The 17,562-nt window shown below is 46.2% G+C and overlaps 1 protein-coding gene across 1 annotated transcript; it reads left to right on the top strand.

Annotated features, from left to right (window-relative positions):
* The first annotated feature begins 744 nt into the window (after positions 1-744).
* Positions 745-10,722, top strand: LOC134409196 (G-protein coupled receptor 83-like). Its single transcript, XM_063141804.1, has 4 exons — positions 745-1,119; positions 4,139-4,264; positions 5,392-5,525; positions 10,098-10,722. The coding sequence occupies exons 1-4, from the start codon at positions 745-747 to the stop codon at positions 10,720-10,722; spliced, it is 1,260 nt and encodes a 419-aa protein (XP_062997874.1).
* Positions 10,723-17,562: the final 6,840 nt, after the last annotated feature.

Consider the following 17,562-nt stretch of genomic DNA (forward strand, 5'->3'; position numbering starts at 1 on the left):
CAGATTCCTGAGGCAAAACCCTGTATGTGTGTGAATACCGGAAGATTGAGAAGAAGGAGAGGAAGCTACTGAAAGGGACTCGTCCATCACCTGGAGAGCTATGCAACAGGATCAAACACCCCTGCTGCTAGTTGCACCCAGCTCTCGCTCCTCTGAGGCTTTAACAGGCACTGGAAAGAAGTAGCCAAACATCTTCTACTGGCTCCCTGAGCAGGCTGCTAGCAGAGCACTTGGCAGGCGCTAGCTGTATCGCAGAGCCTTGTACTCCTCAGATGCAGCTTTGCCTCCAGCAGGGAGAGGGGAGGGGAGCGCCGTGGACAGCGCAGGCTTTGATCTTTCCCTTCTGAGCAGTTCGCTTAATGCTTTGAGTGTTGGGAACAACGCACCAGCCAGCAGGAATTGAAGGGGAATTTCTATTTGGAGAAGAGTATTGTGTGTTTTCGAAGAAATCAGTGGGAAAGGCAATGAAGCAGGCAAACGCGGCAGAAGAGCCAGAAGGCAGATGGTAAGGCGATGGAGTAAACCAGGAACTTTTGGCTAGAGAAACAGTTGCATCTCAAGCTTCCCTGGAAAAAGTCTGGGAGCCGTCAAAGAGTGGAGCAGGCAGGGCGTGCGCTGAAAGGACGTTGGCTGTTGTTCATGAGAGAAGATTGCAGAAGGGGAATCGCTCCAGATCCGCTTGCTCCAGCCAGTAGAGAAGGCGTGCCTTCCAGGTGCACTCTCTAGCTGAGATTCTTCACAGCCATGAGCAGGCATCTGTGGTTGCCTTCCCAATACATCTCCAAGCCCTTCCACTGGGCAGTGGGACACAATGGCACCTACTCCTTGCCTGGCCCCTATGCCTTCCACAACCGGTCCTCCTTCTTTGACGAGGATTTGGATGTGGACAACATGGGCGATTTCGGCACACGTTACGAAGGGGAGTCCCAGAGCCGGACGGTGAAGGCGCTGCTCATTGTGGCTTACTCGGTCATCATCTGCATCTCCCTCTTTGGGAACGTGGTGGTGTGCCACGTGGTCATCAAGAACAAGAGGATGCACTCAGCCACCAGCCTCTTCATTGTCAACCTGGCCGTGGCTGATATCATGATCACCATCCTGAATACGCCATTCACACTGGTAAGCAATTATGGAAGTCATTCCCATAATTGATTCCTTAACTTGCACACTCTCCCAAAGCATTGGAAGACCTACCTTTGCGGGCTGGTATTTGGGGCTCGGGGTTAAGTTGAGAGAAGATGGGGGAAATGGCCATGGGTCTCTTGTAATATTTCTTTCTTTCTTCTAAATAAAAATAAATTAGTAACAGCTGCATCACCAGGGTGTAAAGCCTGAACCGAGGTACATCAGCTCTCAAATATGTTTGGTATGTGCCAGGGCTCAACCCTAGAACAGGAGAAGCAATAAGAGGCAAGAATTTCTCTGGCAATATGCAAAGTGTTGTTATCAAGTGGCTGCTTTGAATTGCATAGTGAATTTCCATGTCAAAAAAATCCACGAAATATGAGGCATCTAAGTTCAAAGCCATATCTATCTCTATCTATCTATCTATCTATCTATCTATCTATCTATCTATCTAATCTTCTATCGATCTTTCTCCAATTTATATCCCATAAATAACATCCATGTATTTATTTACTACAAATAAATACATCAAAAAGTCTTGTGGAATCTTAAAGACCAACCATTTGATTATGGCATAAGCTTTCATGGACTAGAGTACACTTTATCAGAAAGCTTATGCCAGAATGAATTTGTCTTTAAGGCACCACAATTGCTGTTGTTGATTCTGCTGAAGCAAACTAACACAGCATATAACCCTAAATAGGCAGGAATAAATTTCTGTTGGGGCTCACTGACATCTGTCTGAAAGCCATGACCCAGTTTCTTAGGCTAGAGAGGAACTGGCTGTGGTCAGAGCCCATCTCCAGGGACTTATGTGAAGCTATGGGTACAGCTCACATTTTCTTGTTTTGTGTACAGATATTGGTACGTACTGGATTTGTACTTAATATTGACTGTCACAATTTCTGTCTGCTCAGCGACTGAATCTTACCCAATTTCTGGTGTGTAGTGACATTTTATACATCCCTACTTGGGGAGGAAGATGTACAGTCATGTGCTTTCAAGGAACAGGGAAGGGGGATATATATTTTGAAATAAATATTTCCAGTATTTGGTGGTTTGCACCCAAGTTAAGCCAGCTTGCTCTACTGTACCACCAGCTCCTTCCCCATAATGTAAAAAAGTTAAAATGTGAGTCTAGTTGTCTCTTTGAAATGTTGGAGGAAAAGAGGACCTGCGTCAGACTCCCTGAAACTGGTACCCTGCAGATGTTTTGGACTATAACTATCATCATCTCCATTCAGAATAGCCATTAGTTGTTTCCCAGTACATCTGGATACTACCAGGTTGGGGAAGGCTCAACACCCTACACTTTGTGGCATGCCCCCTCTAACTGGTTCTTAGAAAATGTTCATTTTATAAACCTTATGAGGAACATTCCTTGGTACAAAAACGTTCTCTTCCAATTTTACGTTAGAGGAGAGAGATAAAGAGAGAGAGAGAGAGAGAGAGAGAAGCTCAAGATTACTCATAGCTGAGTGGGATTTGAACTCAGGTCTCTCAAGCCTTAGACCAACACTCTAACCAACACTACACAAACTGGTTCTCTGTATAAGCATCCTGTTAGGCAAATAATAATAATAATAATAATAATAATAATAATAATAATAATAATAATATTTCTTACCCGCCTCTCCATTTTGATCGAGGCGAGGAACAACAGTATCAAATACATAAAATACTAATTAAAAACATAGTATACATTGTTAAAACTTTATCATTTATTGTAGTTCCCCACCTCGATCAGAATGGAGAGGCGGGTAAGAAATATTTATGATGATAATGATGATGATGATGATGATAATGAAAAAACATCCTAAAAGCATACTAAAAGCATCCTAAAATTCCACTGGATAGGCCTGCCAGAAGAGATCAGTCTTTGTAGGCAAGGGTGCATAACCTATGGTGCATGGGCCATGTGAGCCCCCAGTCCTTAACTGTGGCCCGTGTGGGTGCCCTGACCACCAATGATGAATCCCGCCAATGATGAATTCCTTCCTGCCAAAATTATGGAATTGGGCTGCTACACACACACACACACACACACACACACACACACATCCCAGCAGTCCTGATACAGTCCACGCTTTCCTTGCTGTTAGCAGCAGCAGCAGGGATAGCGCAACCTCTATAAGGATTGTTGTGGGAGGGAGCGGAGCCGAACCTCTTGACTTATGCTGTTTTGACATAAAAACCTTCATTGCCAGCTATTTACTACTCTACATTCTGTAAAGATTTGTGAACCGCCCAGAGAGCTTTGGCTATTGGGCGGTATAAAATGTAATAAATAAATAAATAAATAAATAAATAAACAAGATGTTTCCAAGAATGTTAAGCATCACAACCAGGTTCCTATGGGACTGTATTGGAGAGATGTTTATTTTGGCCTAAGGGGCTCAGCTGTGAGGGGAGTTAGCTGCAGGGGCAAAATCATGAAATCTTAATGTAGAATAACCTTTGATGCATTTGATCAAGGAATCTCCTAGGCAGCAGTCCTATGCATGCTCAGGCACGGCTGGGGATGCTGGGGATTGTAGGGCTTTTTTCTGTCTAAACATGCGTCGGATTGTGCCCCTAACTGCTTAGCTAGGGCAAACTGAGCAGTATGAAGCCCAATATTTGCCACAGGATGGATGAATGTTTTCTGCCGTGCTACATAAACCATTCAAAGAGGAGTTCAGTTGTGCATTCGTACCCTAATATGGAGGTTAACATTTCCACCCAAATTTTTCGTGTGTAGAAGCGGGCGTAGGTGCACATGGACCATGCCAGGTCATTGCAAAGCCGTTGGGAGACTTGGACCAAGCATTATCTCCTCCTAGTCTATTTTACAAAGTTGTTGTAAGGATAAAATGGAAGGGAACCATAAAAAAAACAAAAACAGGGAAGGGAACCATATCACTGCCTTGCTCTTCTTGGAGAAAAGTGGGATAGAAATGCAATAAAGAGATAGATGCATGAATTTAATCCTCATTTGGCATGACTTCATGCACTGTCCAATATTCCTTTCCAGGTGCGGTTCGTCAGTAGTACCTGGATTTTTGGAAAGCTGATGTGCCACATAAGTCGCTTTGTCCAGTATTGTTCTGTCCACGTGTCTGTGTTGACCCTGGCTGCTATTGCTCTAGACCGCCATCAGGTAAGGACATTCCCAGGCTCGTGCTCTGTGGCATTCATGTAAAGAAACCTTGGAGAACACAAATTCTGCACCAGGTGAATGCAAATTCTGCCATCAGAATTATTTATGCTGGTTCAAAGCTTAGTGAAACAGGAAGGCTGTCATGTCTAGCCCTGCTCCCCTTAGGTTGGGGGAAGGAGTTTCAGGCGAAGCAGAAGAGACGGCTCCAGAAACAGCCTATACCAGTGGGGGAGACGGCTCTCATGGGCTCTTCGCCAGCTGGGAATGAAGCTTCTCCAGAGCTTATATCCTTCCCCCAAAAGTGTAAACAACACCCACTCAGTGGGAAATCAGTATTCCAAGGGGGAGGGCACTGAGGGGCTAGCCAATCCTAGAGTACGCTGCAGACTAAAATGGGCGGAGCTAAACGAAGGTCAGAGACAGGTGGCCCGGCTAGCATCTCGTCGGAAGCTGCATCAGGACCGGTATCCCTGAAGTCAACGCATTCTAGAAAAAGGCTTTCCGTTCTTCTTGAAAGGACAATTGTCTCGCTTAGTTTGCATAGTTTTGCCTAGAGGAAAGTTCCTAGAGATTAGACTTTCTTCAGGTGGGAAGAGATGTTTATTACTTGAATAAAGCTTTGTGGATTACTTGGGAGACCTCTTTATTGTCTCCCAATAAGGCGGGGTTTCTTGGGAAACGCAACAAAGGCTTATAATGTCAGGTGTGGGTAAACATGGAGAGGCAGTGGGGAGAGGCTGTTCCCCAAGGCTGGAGTGACAGCTGAGAAGGACCTGCCCTAATAAGAGTACAAAAGCCATTGTCATGTGTCACTGTCAAATTACTGTTCAATCTGGAATTCGAAGGCAGCAGTGTCTGGAATGGACATCTGGTTTTAAAGTGGCCCTCAGATTTGGCCATGAGACATTATACAAACAAAGGCAATTCAAAGTGAGGGCAAGGACGTTCTGCCCACATTCTGAATAGCAAGCATTTGTGTTGTTTGCAGGCACCTCCCCCCTCAACTTGGTTTTCAGGTCAGCCCTGCTTATTATACGTGAGTGAGTCCCTCTGATGTGAACACGCCTTCATTTCCGGTATATGTGGGTCAGGATCTATGTGAAGACTTAATTCTGCGACTTCTTTAGGTCATCATGCACCCTCTGAAGCCCCGAATGTCCATTGCGAAAGGAGGGATTTGCATCATTATCATATGGGTGATGGCGAGCTGTTTCTCTCTACCCCACGCAATCTACCAGAAGCTTATATGGTATCCTTATCGGTAAGTGGAGTAAAGAACCACATTATTAAGGAGGACACTCTTTGTACTACTTGTTGCTGGGAACATTACAAGCAGTGCGTCAGGAGATGGGAAGGTGGCAGAAAGGCATTTTATTCGAACTGTTCAGCTGCTGCGGTGGTGGCTGATGGCAGCTGCTCGAGGGTCCTGTGCAATGCTTGGTGTTCCTCAGAATTGCTTCTCTCTGTACAACCACTCCCGGAATACATTGGTTCCTACTATCAGAGTAATTAATTTTTTAAAAAAATACAGTGTGTGTGTGTGTTTGTGTGTGTGTGTGTGTGTGTGTAAATGCTCTATGTGGAAAGGGAGAGAAATAAAAAGGCAAATGCCAGTGTTGGAATTAAAGTCAATCAGAACTCCATGAAACAAATGCAGCAAGTAAACTTAAAACTAAGGCTTAAAACTAAGACCAGCGGGGAAGGGGAACTGCATAAGGGGATTGCCCTAGCTGGCTGGCTGCAATGTCCCCCTGGCGTCCCAAGCCTGAGCCTGAGCCTGAGCCATCTGAGTTGATAGTGCTATTTCTTGCCAGTGAAATACCGATGGCACGGACTTTCACTTTTCAGTCAGCAACCCAGCCTTGTGAGTGCTCATCTTCTGGGTACCTTCCTACGTTCCTGATTCTAGGCACTTTCACTACTTTAGAGGAGCCTATGCCACATCCACCCTGGCCCACCTGTCAGAGTTGTCACAAATACAAGAATTAAAACATAAGCCAGAGGTGGGCTTGTTGGATTTACTTTATTTTTACTAGAAATCTCACCGTGGGGGAGCAGGGAGACCGATCTTGCTACCCCTCACTAGTGGATCCAGCCCAACTAGAGGGGTGGAAGGGCGTCGCTTTCCAACCCTGCCTCATTGCCATACGTTGCAGCCAATTCATGACTCTGTCGGTTGTCTTCCAGCCAGGTATTGATGCCTTTGGCCTGCTCTGGGCTTGCACAAGGCACCGTATGGCCTTATTCATCTTCCATCTGGCCACCTTGACTGTCCGGGTCTTTGACCACCTTCAAACGTGTCTCTCAGGAGCTCAATCCGAGACCCATCCATTCCTGAAAGCCTTTATCCTAGCTAGTGCATGATGCCGTGCCCAGAAACCCATGCGGAGAGGTATTTCTTGCTGTGCAGCTATAGACAGATGAAATTAGTGATGAGCGGCCCTTTGTAGTTGGTGGGTGATTTAATGGTGGATGATTTCCCACAGCCAATTAATTTTTAACCTGGTGCCTTTTCTCACTTTAAAGTATCGTGTGAAATACACAATATTGAGGTTGAAGAAATGCATCAGTTATCTAAGTGAACGCTTATACTGGTGTTTGAGTGTTTATTTTGTTTTTTGCATCCACAGGCATTGCTGACATTATTTTACATAAGTAGCAGTGCAATCCTCACCCCGCCCCAAATCTTAGCCACTAATCTCCGTGCCTTGAAATCTCATAGGCACCCAGAAGGGCAGCTGTGTCACCTGATGCAAACATTCTCATGGCTCCTGCTACGCCAGCAGAGGAAATGTTCCAGGCCTCCCCCATTGGGCGTTCCAGGCCTCCCCAATGGCATTCTGGTGTTATAGGAGAGGGAGAAAGTGCCTCCCGGTCAACTTTCTCCACGCCACGCATGTCATGTCTCCCCCACTCGTCTTTTTTCAGACCTAAAAGCCCAAAAGAGTTGAAACCTTTCCTCATCAGGGAGTTACTGCTTCAGCCTCTTGATCTTTGTAGTTGCTCTTTTCTGAGCTTTTCCTAACTCCGCCATATCTGTTTTTGTCTGTTTGTTGGACTGGTTGGGTTTTTATGTGGTTACCAGAATTGCACATCGTATTCTGTGTGGTCACACCACAGACTTGCATAAGAGCAGTTTAAGCTTTTCAGTTTTTTGTTGCTGCTGCTGCTTTTAATTCCTTATCTAAACTGCCTAATGTTTAGATGCCTACATATTATGCGTGTCTGTGGGGGGGATGATTCGATCCTGGGTCCTGCTACATGCAACGCAGATGCTAAACCCTGTTGTCATTATTCTTATGCACACCCCTCTCCCAGAATGTTTGGTGCTTGGGGTCAGTCTAAATTACCTCCTGCGGTCTCTTAGTGTTTCTGAGGACAGGTGATTGAAGATATCCCTCCAACTCTGGGAGGCCGGGGTGGGTGGGGGTTGGAGGATGTGAAGCTGGGGGAAGGGTGAATCTAAGCCGCCAGAAACTCACTAGGCCGCTGATGGGAAGCAGGGATTGATTTGACTGGCGATGCTATGGGCCCTCATCTACAGCCAGTGTAAATAAACCTTTTTTAAGGAACTAGCTGATATACCCCGGCGTTGCTCGAATCCCCTGAGATCTCTGAGATGCCTACACCTCCCAACTTGCCTTGGCCAGAGTGGCCATCTAACCTTCGAAAACGATCAGGAGACACAGCAATGTTTCTAGCAGCTAAAAAAGATGCAAACCTAAAAATACGTTTTCAAAATATACCCGGCCCCTGTCTATACGACAACGGGATTGCTCCTCATTAAATATAAACTCGAATTTTTGTTGATTCAAATCTAGGTAAAGCGCGTCACACTGCAGCAGTAACAGTGATTTATCTCCTGAATTTTTTATAGTGCAGTTATTAATGCACATATGCACACATACGTACATTCACACATACGAGGCTATGGATTATAGATGAGGCAAGCTATAAATTTTATCTGCAGAGCTCTGCAGATTCATAGAAGAGGAAAAGCGAGTGGGGAAATGAACGGTGCAGAAGACGAGGATGCGAGTGAGGGACTGAACATGTCTCCTGTCTCTCGCTGCCCGTTCACCCCCCCCCTTTGTTTTCATTTCAAAAGCTCCATCTTAATTCAACTTGAAAACGGTGGGAAGGAACTAGGCAGCCAGAGGGCGCGATAGGTAGGAAGGCAGGAAATCAGCCAATCACTTAGTCCTGCCCTCAAAGTTATGCCCACATGTCAAAATGTGATTTAACTCCCCCAAGGACACATAACTATGATGCGGTGCAAACTCCAACGTTGAGCAAAAGTCGCGGTAAATTGCAAATGCGAATATGTGCATGATCGCATTAAAAACCCGGCGCTGCGGCGAATGGATGGCTGCGTCATCTGTCCTAAAATGCGAATCTGCACATTTACGTTGGGGTACAGAAGCCGTATAGTACAGAAGTCCCCAGTGTTGCCCAGTAGGGAAGCGGATCTCAGTGGATGCAGGGAACTGTTGTACGCATTTGCTCTCACATCCCTAGCATTATGATTATGATTATTAAAAAGGGAGTTAAAGAGGAGGCCAGGGTGGTACAGTCCCCTCCCTTCCCTTCCCTGCATGCTATGTAACAGACCAGGCGCTTGCGTGCCTGGCAACACCAAACCTTGCAGGGGGAGGGAGGGGACCCCCCGTCCCTCAGCTCCCATGCCATGAAACCTCACCAGGCAGCTTTGCACCCCGCTTCTTCCGCTCTCCACCCCGCCTTCTTCCGCCGAGCTCTCCGACCCGGCCGGCGAGGAGGTAGGTGGGTGGCGGCGGCGGTGGCAAGGACGCCTCTTCCTCGTCTCTTCAAAAGGCAAGCTACACGATCGCTGGAAAGGAGATGCTGCCACTGCTGCAGCTGTGCAACTGCTTATCACCAGCCTTTCCCCCTTTGCTGCCAGCTGGCGCACCTCTGCCATTCACTGCTCCCTGTTAAGAGAGAAACTCGGCTTTTTAAAAGAAACAGTTGGAGACCAGAAGCAAAGGAGAACTGTCCTCCTTCAATATTGTTAGACACAGGAATTTCAGCAGGCACATTTTTTCACAGTACTGCACGGCAAGTTGCCTTGACTAAATTTCATCAGATGTGCAAGTATTAATAGCCCAGGAACACTTTCATCCTCCCTTATATCTGGTTGCCCTAGAGACTAAAGCAGGGAGATGACCAGAAAAGGTTGAAAAACGTTAAGGTGCTATCCTATGCATGTTTAGACAGGAAACATCCTACAACTCCCAGAATTCCCCAGTCATCATGGCTGGCTGGTACATGCTGGGAGTTGTAGGACGTTTTCTGTCTAAATATGCATGGGACTGTGATAGGGTAGTTAAAGCAGGATCTGAGACCTGACGGTTTTTAAGATGTCCGTCCAATTCTCTTTATCCTGATATCATAGAATCATAGAATAGTAGAGTTGGAAGGGGCCTATAAGGCCATCGAGTCCAACCCCCTGCTCAATGCAGGAATCCACCCTAAAGCATCCCTGACAGATAGTTGTCCAGATGCCTCTTGAAGGCCTCTAGTGTGGGAGAGCCCACAACATCCCTAGGTACTGCTTTAACAGTCAGGAAGTTTTTCCTGATGTCCAGCCGGAATCTGGCTTCCTGTAACTTGAGCCCATTATTCCGTGTCCTGCACTCTGGGAGGATCGAGAAGAGATCCTGGCCCTCCTCTGTGTGACAACCTTTGAAGAGTGCTATCATGTTTCCCCTTAGTCTTCACTTCTCCAGGCAAAACGTGCCCAATTGTTTCAGTCTCTCCTTATAGGGCTGGTCTCATGTCTGTCTATGGGAATAACTCTTCTTTTATGTTCCAGAAACAGGACAAATCGCATGGCGTGTCTCCCGAGCTTCCCTCCTCCGAAAGATCTTTTTTGGAAGTACCTGGATTTGACTACCTTTGTCCTTCTCTATGTTCTGCCTTTGTTGGTGATCTCCATCACATACACAGTAGTTGCCAAGAAGCTCTGGATGAGGAATGCGATTGGTGATGTGACCATGGAGCAGTACTTTGCCCATCGACGGAAGAAGAAGATGACCCTCAAGATGCTGATGGTGGTCGTGGTGGTCTTTGCTGTCTGCTGGTTCCCATTAAATTGCTACTTGGTTCTCATGTCCAGCAAGGCTATCCACAGCAACAACGCCCTGTACTTTGCTTTCCACTGGTTTGCCATGAGCAGCACCTGTTACAACCCCTTTATTTACTGCTGGCTCAACGAGAGCTTTCGCTCAGAGCTCAAGTCCCTGCTGGGCGTGTGCTGGAGGAAGGACGTCTCCAGGAATCATGCCCTGCAGTCCATATCACTCCCTTTCAGGCATGCCTGGGATGAGAATTACCCCTGCAAACCAGACCTCGGCTCTCAGCAGACGAAGGACACATCCCACAGGAACTCTGCCCGGACAGACATCTCTGTTGTCCAGCCAGTCGTAACGGGTAGCTAATCTGCTGGATGAACCCACAGAGTGAGTGAGCGTGACTTTGGGATGGCTGCAATTCCATATTCGGATGCACAGATGACCCAGGCATGTGAGAAATGAGGACGTGGTGAGGCCTTTCAACCAAAACACATCAAAGCAGTCTTGCACAAGTCAGCCATGGCTTTAGGTTGCTGCTTTTTCTAGGAAGCACGCAGTGTCTTGAACGCACAGGATCAAAGCCCCAAAGATAGTTTGGGCTCTACTAGTGGGACTCAGATCTTCATTGGGCTCCCCGTCCCCACTTTGCCTCCACATTTTTTACCTCCGATGTATAAGCGCGTCAAGCTTACGGTGCCTTCCACCTGAATACGCTGCTCTTTCGCTTGTTCGCTCTTCCACTCCACCCCGCCCCTTCTCTTTGTCCCTGCAGTTCATTGGTTGCTCCTCCCCCTTTAACAAGGCATATACAAGCGGGTCCTGTCAGATGAGTACTTCAACCAGACCACCTTTCTGTCCAGCAAAAATGGAACAACCCTTTAGTCTGGCTCTTTGGGGGCATCAAGGGAGTATAATCCTGTCTCTGCAGAGATTAGGGCATTGTACGATTTTTTAAAAAAATGCTTTTGAGCCTGGGATGCAAGGTTTGGGATTTCTATTGAGGCTTGGAGCCAGCTGCTGGGAGAGATCGCTTTTCGCTTCCAAGACCTGATGCAATACATTCAAGCCAACAGCAAGACTCCCGTCACAGCACATGCCCCCAACAAAGGAAAATGCGAGAGTACAGCACTACACGGAGGCTTAAGGGTGCATTAAACATACTTAGGAGAAATAATCAAGACTTCAGGCATTCTAGGAAAAGACGGAAAGGGCTGGGGAAGAAGCGGGGTGTCAGCAGGACAGCCACGGTGTCATGTGAGTACCGTGCTGCAAATCCACACACCAGGCATGGCGAGAGTGCACTAAATTGCTGGTGAAAAGCAGCCCAGGACGTTACTGCCACAAAGAGATAGCGTTTCTCCCCCCATCTACCCACACTTGTTCTGAAAAGGAATCCACTGGTTTGGATACAGTCTACAACTGGCAAGCAGGAGGGGGAGACTCTTTCAACATTGAAAAAGTGTGTGTGTGTGTGTGTGTGTAGGGGTTCCCCCTCCCCCTCCAGACAACTCAGTTCTGCATTGTAAATCTTTGACCTGGGTTTAAATGGTGAGCATCTATTTAAATAGGCCCAAGAGGGTGAACAGATTGACGTGTTGGTCAAGACAATAGAAATTATGTGAATGTTTCTATAGATCAGAATACACCTGTGCATGTTCAGGAGCCTGAACACTGCATGGCTCCATCTTCACAAAGCTATAGCAGAGATCGGCTGTGGAATGGGGTACTGGGGCGTGTGTGTGGGGGGGCTAAATGTGCCAGCAGGTTCTTTCCCATTAACAAACGTTAAGCACAATTAGTAGTTCTGAAAGAGACCTCGATAACTTGGTAGCTGAATTGTTTAGGTGGGGTGTGAGAAACCGCGCACCCTACCCCTATCACCCAGGGTTCTTCAGCCAGCCAGAGATCCATGCGTATGCACACCCTGCCCATGCTTTGGGGACCCGAGGGATCCCTTTCTGAACCCAAACGCTTTCCTCACATGACAAGATTCATTTGGAGAATTTGCTCTGCGTCACGCAGTAGTAACTTTTGCTAACTGACATTCTTTCCTAAATAAGATTATTTCTTTCCTAAATAAGATTAAAGTAATTTCAGATTAAGAAATAATAATAACTGTTGTTGTTTTTATTTCATCAGTCCAGCTGAAAGAGCTATTGCTTGACGTTCAACATCACTTTCTGTCATCAATGTTACATTCAGTACAGGAAACTCAGCAGTGCTACCACACTGACAGCTTTTGTGATCTGAAGGACTTGACAGAAAAATCCTTTATAACTTAAATTAGGAACTAAAAATTGAATTAGTTATGATTCGTAAAATTTCATGCCTGGCTTGAAAATATATAGATTATTTTAGTTACATAAATACATTTTCAAATATAGTAAAAGATATAAAAGTGTTCAACCAAAACATGATTCATTCACAATAATAAGGCAGAAATTCGTAGCTGAGAGATTAGGATGTCCATTGGTACTTGTTCTTCTTGCTCCAATAGAACACAAAAATGATTCCAGTTTAATAGAAAGTAATGTAATTTGGAGCCTGCTTCATGGTGCTACTTTGTCAATTATTCCCCTGAAATTGTTGCTGTAGAGTGTGGGCAGAAAATCCCGTCAGGAGGGAGTACAGGGTTTTCTGATGGTCATCCGGGTACTTGAGCCCACCCCCTGGCTTCTGGTGACCAATCAGCAGTCACCATCCACCCTGGAATGCCCATGGTTTGATGCCAAAGTGAAGTCACAGGGCGGAAAGGCCGTGGTGACCTCGCTTCAAAGGAAAAAGTCAGGGTAAGTCCAAAAAGGAGGACAACATGCCCGCCCCCAAGTGGGTGTGCCCACCAACAGGTCCAGCCCCCAAGGGGGCGTGCCCATTGCAACATGGCCTTGGTTACAAGTCTGATTTCACAGCACACAAGGCAAACCTGTTCTGCATAACATCTTAATGTTAAAATCACTGAAATAAAGAACAAGTGAGACATTAAATGTATCTGAAATTAACTTCACTCTCTCCTAGTTCTGTAGCTTTTGCTGTACCTTGAAGCTTTTGCTATACTCTGTGTGATACAGTCTCCCCTTTCCTCAAATAACTTTTCTGGCTTCAAATCCTTCATTGGTCTCACCTTTCCTAACATTTAACGCTCACCTTTCCTAACATTTAACGCTCTTTCCCCAGCATCTTTCTGATATCCATACTCACAGATCCAGCATACCACTGAACAAATGAAGGAGTTGACAAGTGCAGAAAAATTTAGTACAACAAATGAGCAACCTAGCATTCAGAAAGAATATAAAATATGATTGCTCTGCAAACATTAGCCATGGAAGAAAATGGACTAAAGGCTTGTTGCAGTCACTTCTCACCAGCACCTCTTAGCTTGTATCAATGGGAAACTAATCTAAAAAAATGTCATTATACCTCTGGTTCATTAGCCGTGTAAACAAGATCATGGTCAGTAGCAATACAAAGAAAGGCCAAAACAGATGCCCATTATCACGATGCTAGACAAGGTTCTTTCCCTCCTTTTATCCAAATATCTCCTGAATTTATACTGCTTCAGTGTGCAGAGAACAGAAATCCCAATCAGAGGCTCAAAGAAAACTGTCCAAAGAAACCTCAGAAATAAGTCTTGTTGATTTCAATAAAGCTGTCTCCCAGATAAATGAATATAGGATTGTAGCCCCTTCACATCGGTTCACCTTACTCCAGCAAGTGCAAGCCCCTCCTCTCAAGGACAACTATGCACTCACCAGAACTTGCCCTTTGGGATAATGCAACCAGCAGGTGCTTTCCATGAAGATGCTTTCAGAGCCTAGGAGATCCAGATACACTCAGACAAGTCAAGACAAGCCACAATATGAACTTATATATTGGGCTCCATCACACCAGTGATTTATCGCACACTCCCCATGCCTGGTATGCAATTTTGCAGCCTGGTACCCACATGACATCATCCACGTCCTGCACTCATTTTGCCTCTTATCCTCCATGTTTCATTTCTTTTTGGTGCACAGAAAGTCTGGGTTATTTTCCCTTTCCGTGAAATAAATGCTCTTCTTCCTCCTATGTATTTCTGTGGTTGCATTCTATCGACCATCCCGTTCTTTGTTGGGGACGTGTGTGTCTAAGGGAGGTCTCGCTAACAAAAGAGGAGGTCAGTGCAATTCTCCACTCAACTGTGAAGGCGGAGGGAGAGAGGTCCCATTTAACTCTGTTCTTACTCCTGAGTAGGCATGACCAGAGGTACATTTTCACCTTAAAAGAAATGTGGAAAATGACCCTCCTTGCCCACAGCTCCCTCATTTTTAAAGATAAAGACATCAAAATTGGCACAGTGATAGCTCTTAAGTAGAGTTTTCAGCATGCAAAGTTTGAATGAGATTGCTCTACCCCTTGATTTTTTAGGATTTTTAAAAATCCCCTCTTAAATTCTTTTCACTTTTCCTTTCCTTAGAAAGCCTGTCTCTGTTCAATGGGGTTTGATCAAAGGTAAACATGCATTGGATTTTAGTATGAATTGGATGTAAATGCAGTTGAAATCAATGGGATTTACACAATGCTGCAACCCTCGCCAGTTCACGCTCCAAAGCCTCCAGGCAGGGTGAGGGGAATGGGCATAGCCTAGGCAACAGGGAATAACCACAGAGAGACAGAGTTTTCCCAAAGTGAGTTCAGTAACAAGAGAAGCTACTTCCTAGGAATCATAGAATCATAGAATAGCAGAGTTGGAAGGGGCCTACAAGGCCATCTAGTCCAACCCCCTGCACAATGCAGGAATCCACCCTAAAGCATCCCTGACAGATGGTTGTGAAAGACCAGGACTGCTCCATGTCAATTACTAGGGAGGGTGAAGTGTCCAGCTACCACCAACCAATGAACTGTTGGGGGCAGGTACAAAGGAGATCTGAGAGTGCATCTCAATGGAACAACAGTGATACACTGGTGCGCAGGAGAGGTGTAAAGATGAATGAAACGTAAAAGTGCAAAGGTGTAAGTGCTCAGGCTTTCATACGCTATGGAAACGAAGGCGGCTAATTCGAGGGCAAACCAGGGCAAATATGTAGGTGTGATGGAGTTCCTAGAAATTGGTTGCTGTAATGCTAAAGGCCTTATTCCAAACAATCATGGACTGGATCTCCAAAGTCTTTGGCATCACCAGGAGGGTATCAGAAACCAAAGAGGCAGGTAAGGGGGTTAGGCAATCTCTTAAGTGTCTTTGGACATCATCGGACTGGGGGGAAATCGCATTTCCCTGCCGTCGCTTTGCCGCCTGCTCCTGTCCCACAGTAGGGATGAGCAGCTTCCTCTTTCTTCACACGGGAAAGAAAGAGGAAGCAAGCAACAGCCACGTGGCCCATTTAGTGGGTGTTGCTTTTTTAAAAAAATCATGCTGCTTCTCCAGCAGGAAATGGCAGCAAGTTTCGTTACAGCCAAAAGAATAGGATTTTCTGGGTCTTTTTTTGTTGGAAAAATGACCAGAAGGTGCGGGAGGCGCATGGAAGGCAGATGGCACCATGAAAAGGACTCTCGAAAATCCGTGAACGGCCAGTAACGAGTGTGTGATAAAACACTCATTTGATGATGCTCCTGCTCCTGAGTGGTTTAGGAATTTTATTGAGGTACCAATGCATGAACCACAGTGGTTCAGCTATCCCTATCCAGGAATGGTTGTAGATGTCTAACCTACAGGGCTGGTAAAATGCCCTGCTAGCCGTCAAAGACACATCTGCCTCCAGTGATGACGCTGGATCAAGGAGCACCCCTAGATCACACACCTGCCCCTCCTGGGAGTGTGCAGCCCTGTCCAGAACAGGCAAACGCCCACACATTGAGCCCTTGCAGGCCCAGAATGGCATTGTGGGGGTCAATGTCAGCCACGGCGATTGGCAAGCAGCATGAAGCCTTTGGATATTTATCTATTTCAATGTATATTCTGCCTTTCAAGATACAAATCCTTCCAAGGTGGCTTACAGTTAACGTCTTTAATAAAAGCACAATAAACTATTATTATTTTTACAAAAAACCAAGGTGCTCAGGATCCTTCTCACAGGGCAGGTGCTGATAGGTGGCTCTGTGGGGAAAGGGGAGCAGGCCCTGAGGGAGTATTCAGTTCCCTGCCTCCCTCCAACATCTGGGGTCCTACCCATAGAGCAGTTGGTGGCAGGTGGTCTTTTGAGGCAGGGATCAGTGCAACTGGAGCAGGTGCCTGAGGTAATCTCCACCTGCCTCCCCCCCCCCCACAACTGGTGCAGATAGTAAGGGCTTGGCTTTCTGCTGCCTAAGATTGGTCAACAAGGCCACACTCTGCTGGTTTTTCTTCAGCTTCTCAACTCCAGCTGTAGCCAGAGACCTCTGGTCTTATAGCACCTTCAAGGGACTCCTGCACTGTGAGCCAACGAGGACTGAAGGGCTGAGGCTTAGTGTCATGGCCATTGGGAAAAATTCATTTTGAAGCTGGTTGTTCCTACTATGCTTTGGTTAATTATGATGGGTCATAATTATGGAGCAGGAAACAATTCACTAGCTATCAGAGCAGAGATATGCCTTAAAATAGCTGTTTAGCTGGGCTCATCTCCATCCAGAAGGCTGGGTACTGTGATTGAACAGACAACAGTAGCTGTGCTTTTTCCTGGAAGATGACTCATCTGCTCTTGTGAAAACCAACGGGCGACCTAAAATGTAAAGATATCAACGAAGGGTTTCCAAAGGTGACCAAAGAAGGGTTTCTTCTCCTTCCCAGATGCCATAGTGCACTTTTTCAGGAGGGGCATGATACCAATGCACTACATTCATTCACTTATTTCTATACTGCCCAATAACCAAAGCTAGTAGAAAACTTGCAATAGGCCTGGGTTTAGTAGTTACCATAATTGATTGGGGAAATCTGCCCCCCCCTTTTTTTTGACCCGACGGATTTCTGTGACGCGCCCAGTGTGGCTTGTATTTGTGAGTCAACTCAGAGGTTTGCTCCCAAAGTCCAGGAACATTTCCCCCCCATAAACGTGGTGTTCCGCAAATTACAGCTGTAATTTGCGCGCATTGCAGCCATAATTTGAGCACGTTTGCAAAGCAAGGTTCCCGCTGTGGCTGCTGCCTCACAATCTTCCCACCCTGTCTGCTGCTCTCCCTGCTTGGTGTTGGCATCAACAAGGCAGAAAATGGCCAGCTGGCTCAACTCGCCACGGACTGAGTCAGGCCAGCTGGTGG

This window comes from Elgaria multicarinata, chromosome 15 (genome assembly GCF_023053635.1).
Source record: "Elgaria multicarinata webbii isolate HBS135686 ecotype San Diego chromosome 15, rElgMul1.1.pri, whole genome shotgun sequence".
NCBI classification, from domain to species: Eukaryota; Metazoa; Chordata; class Lepidosauria; order Squamata; family Anguidae; genus Elgaria; species Elgaria multicarinata.

Coding starts and splice junctions, on each gene's coding strand:
- LOC134409196 (XM_063141804.1), top strand. CDS start 745: ATGAGCAGGCATCTGTGGTTGCCTTCCCAATACATCTCCAAGCCCTTC. Junction 1,120..4,138: donor TGAATACGCCATTCACACTG/GTAAGCAATTAT, acceptor ATTCCTTTCCAG/GTGCGGTTCGTCAGTAGTAC. Junction 4,265..5,391: donor TTGCTCTAGACCGCCATCAG/GTAAGGACATTC, acceptor CGACTTCTTTAG/GTCATCATGCACCCTCTGAA.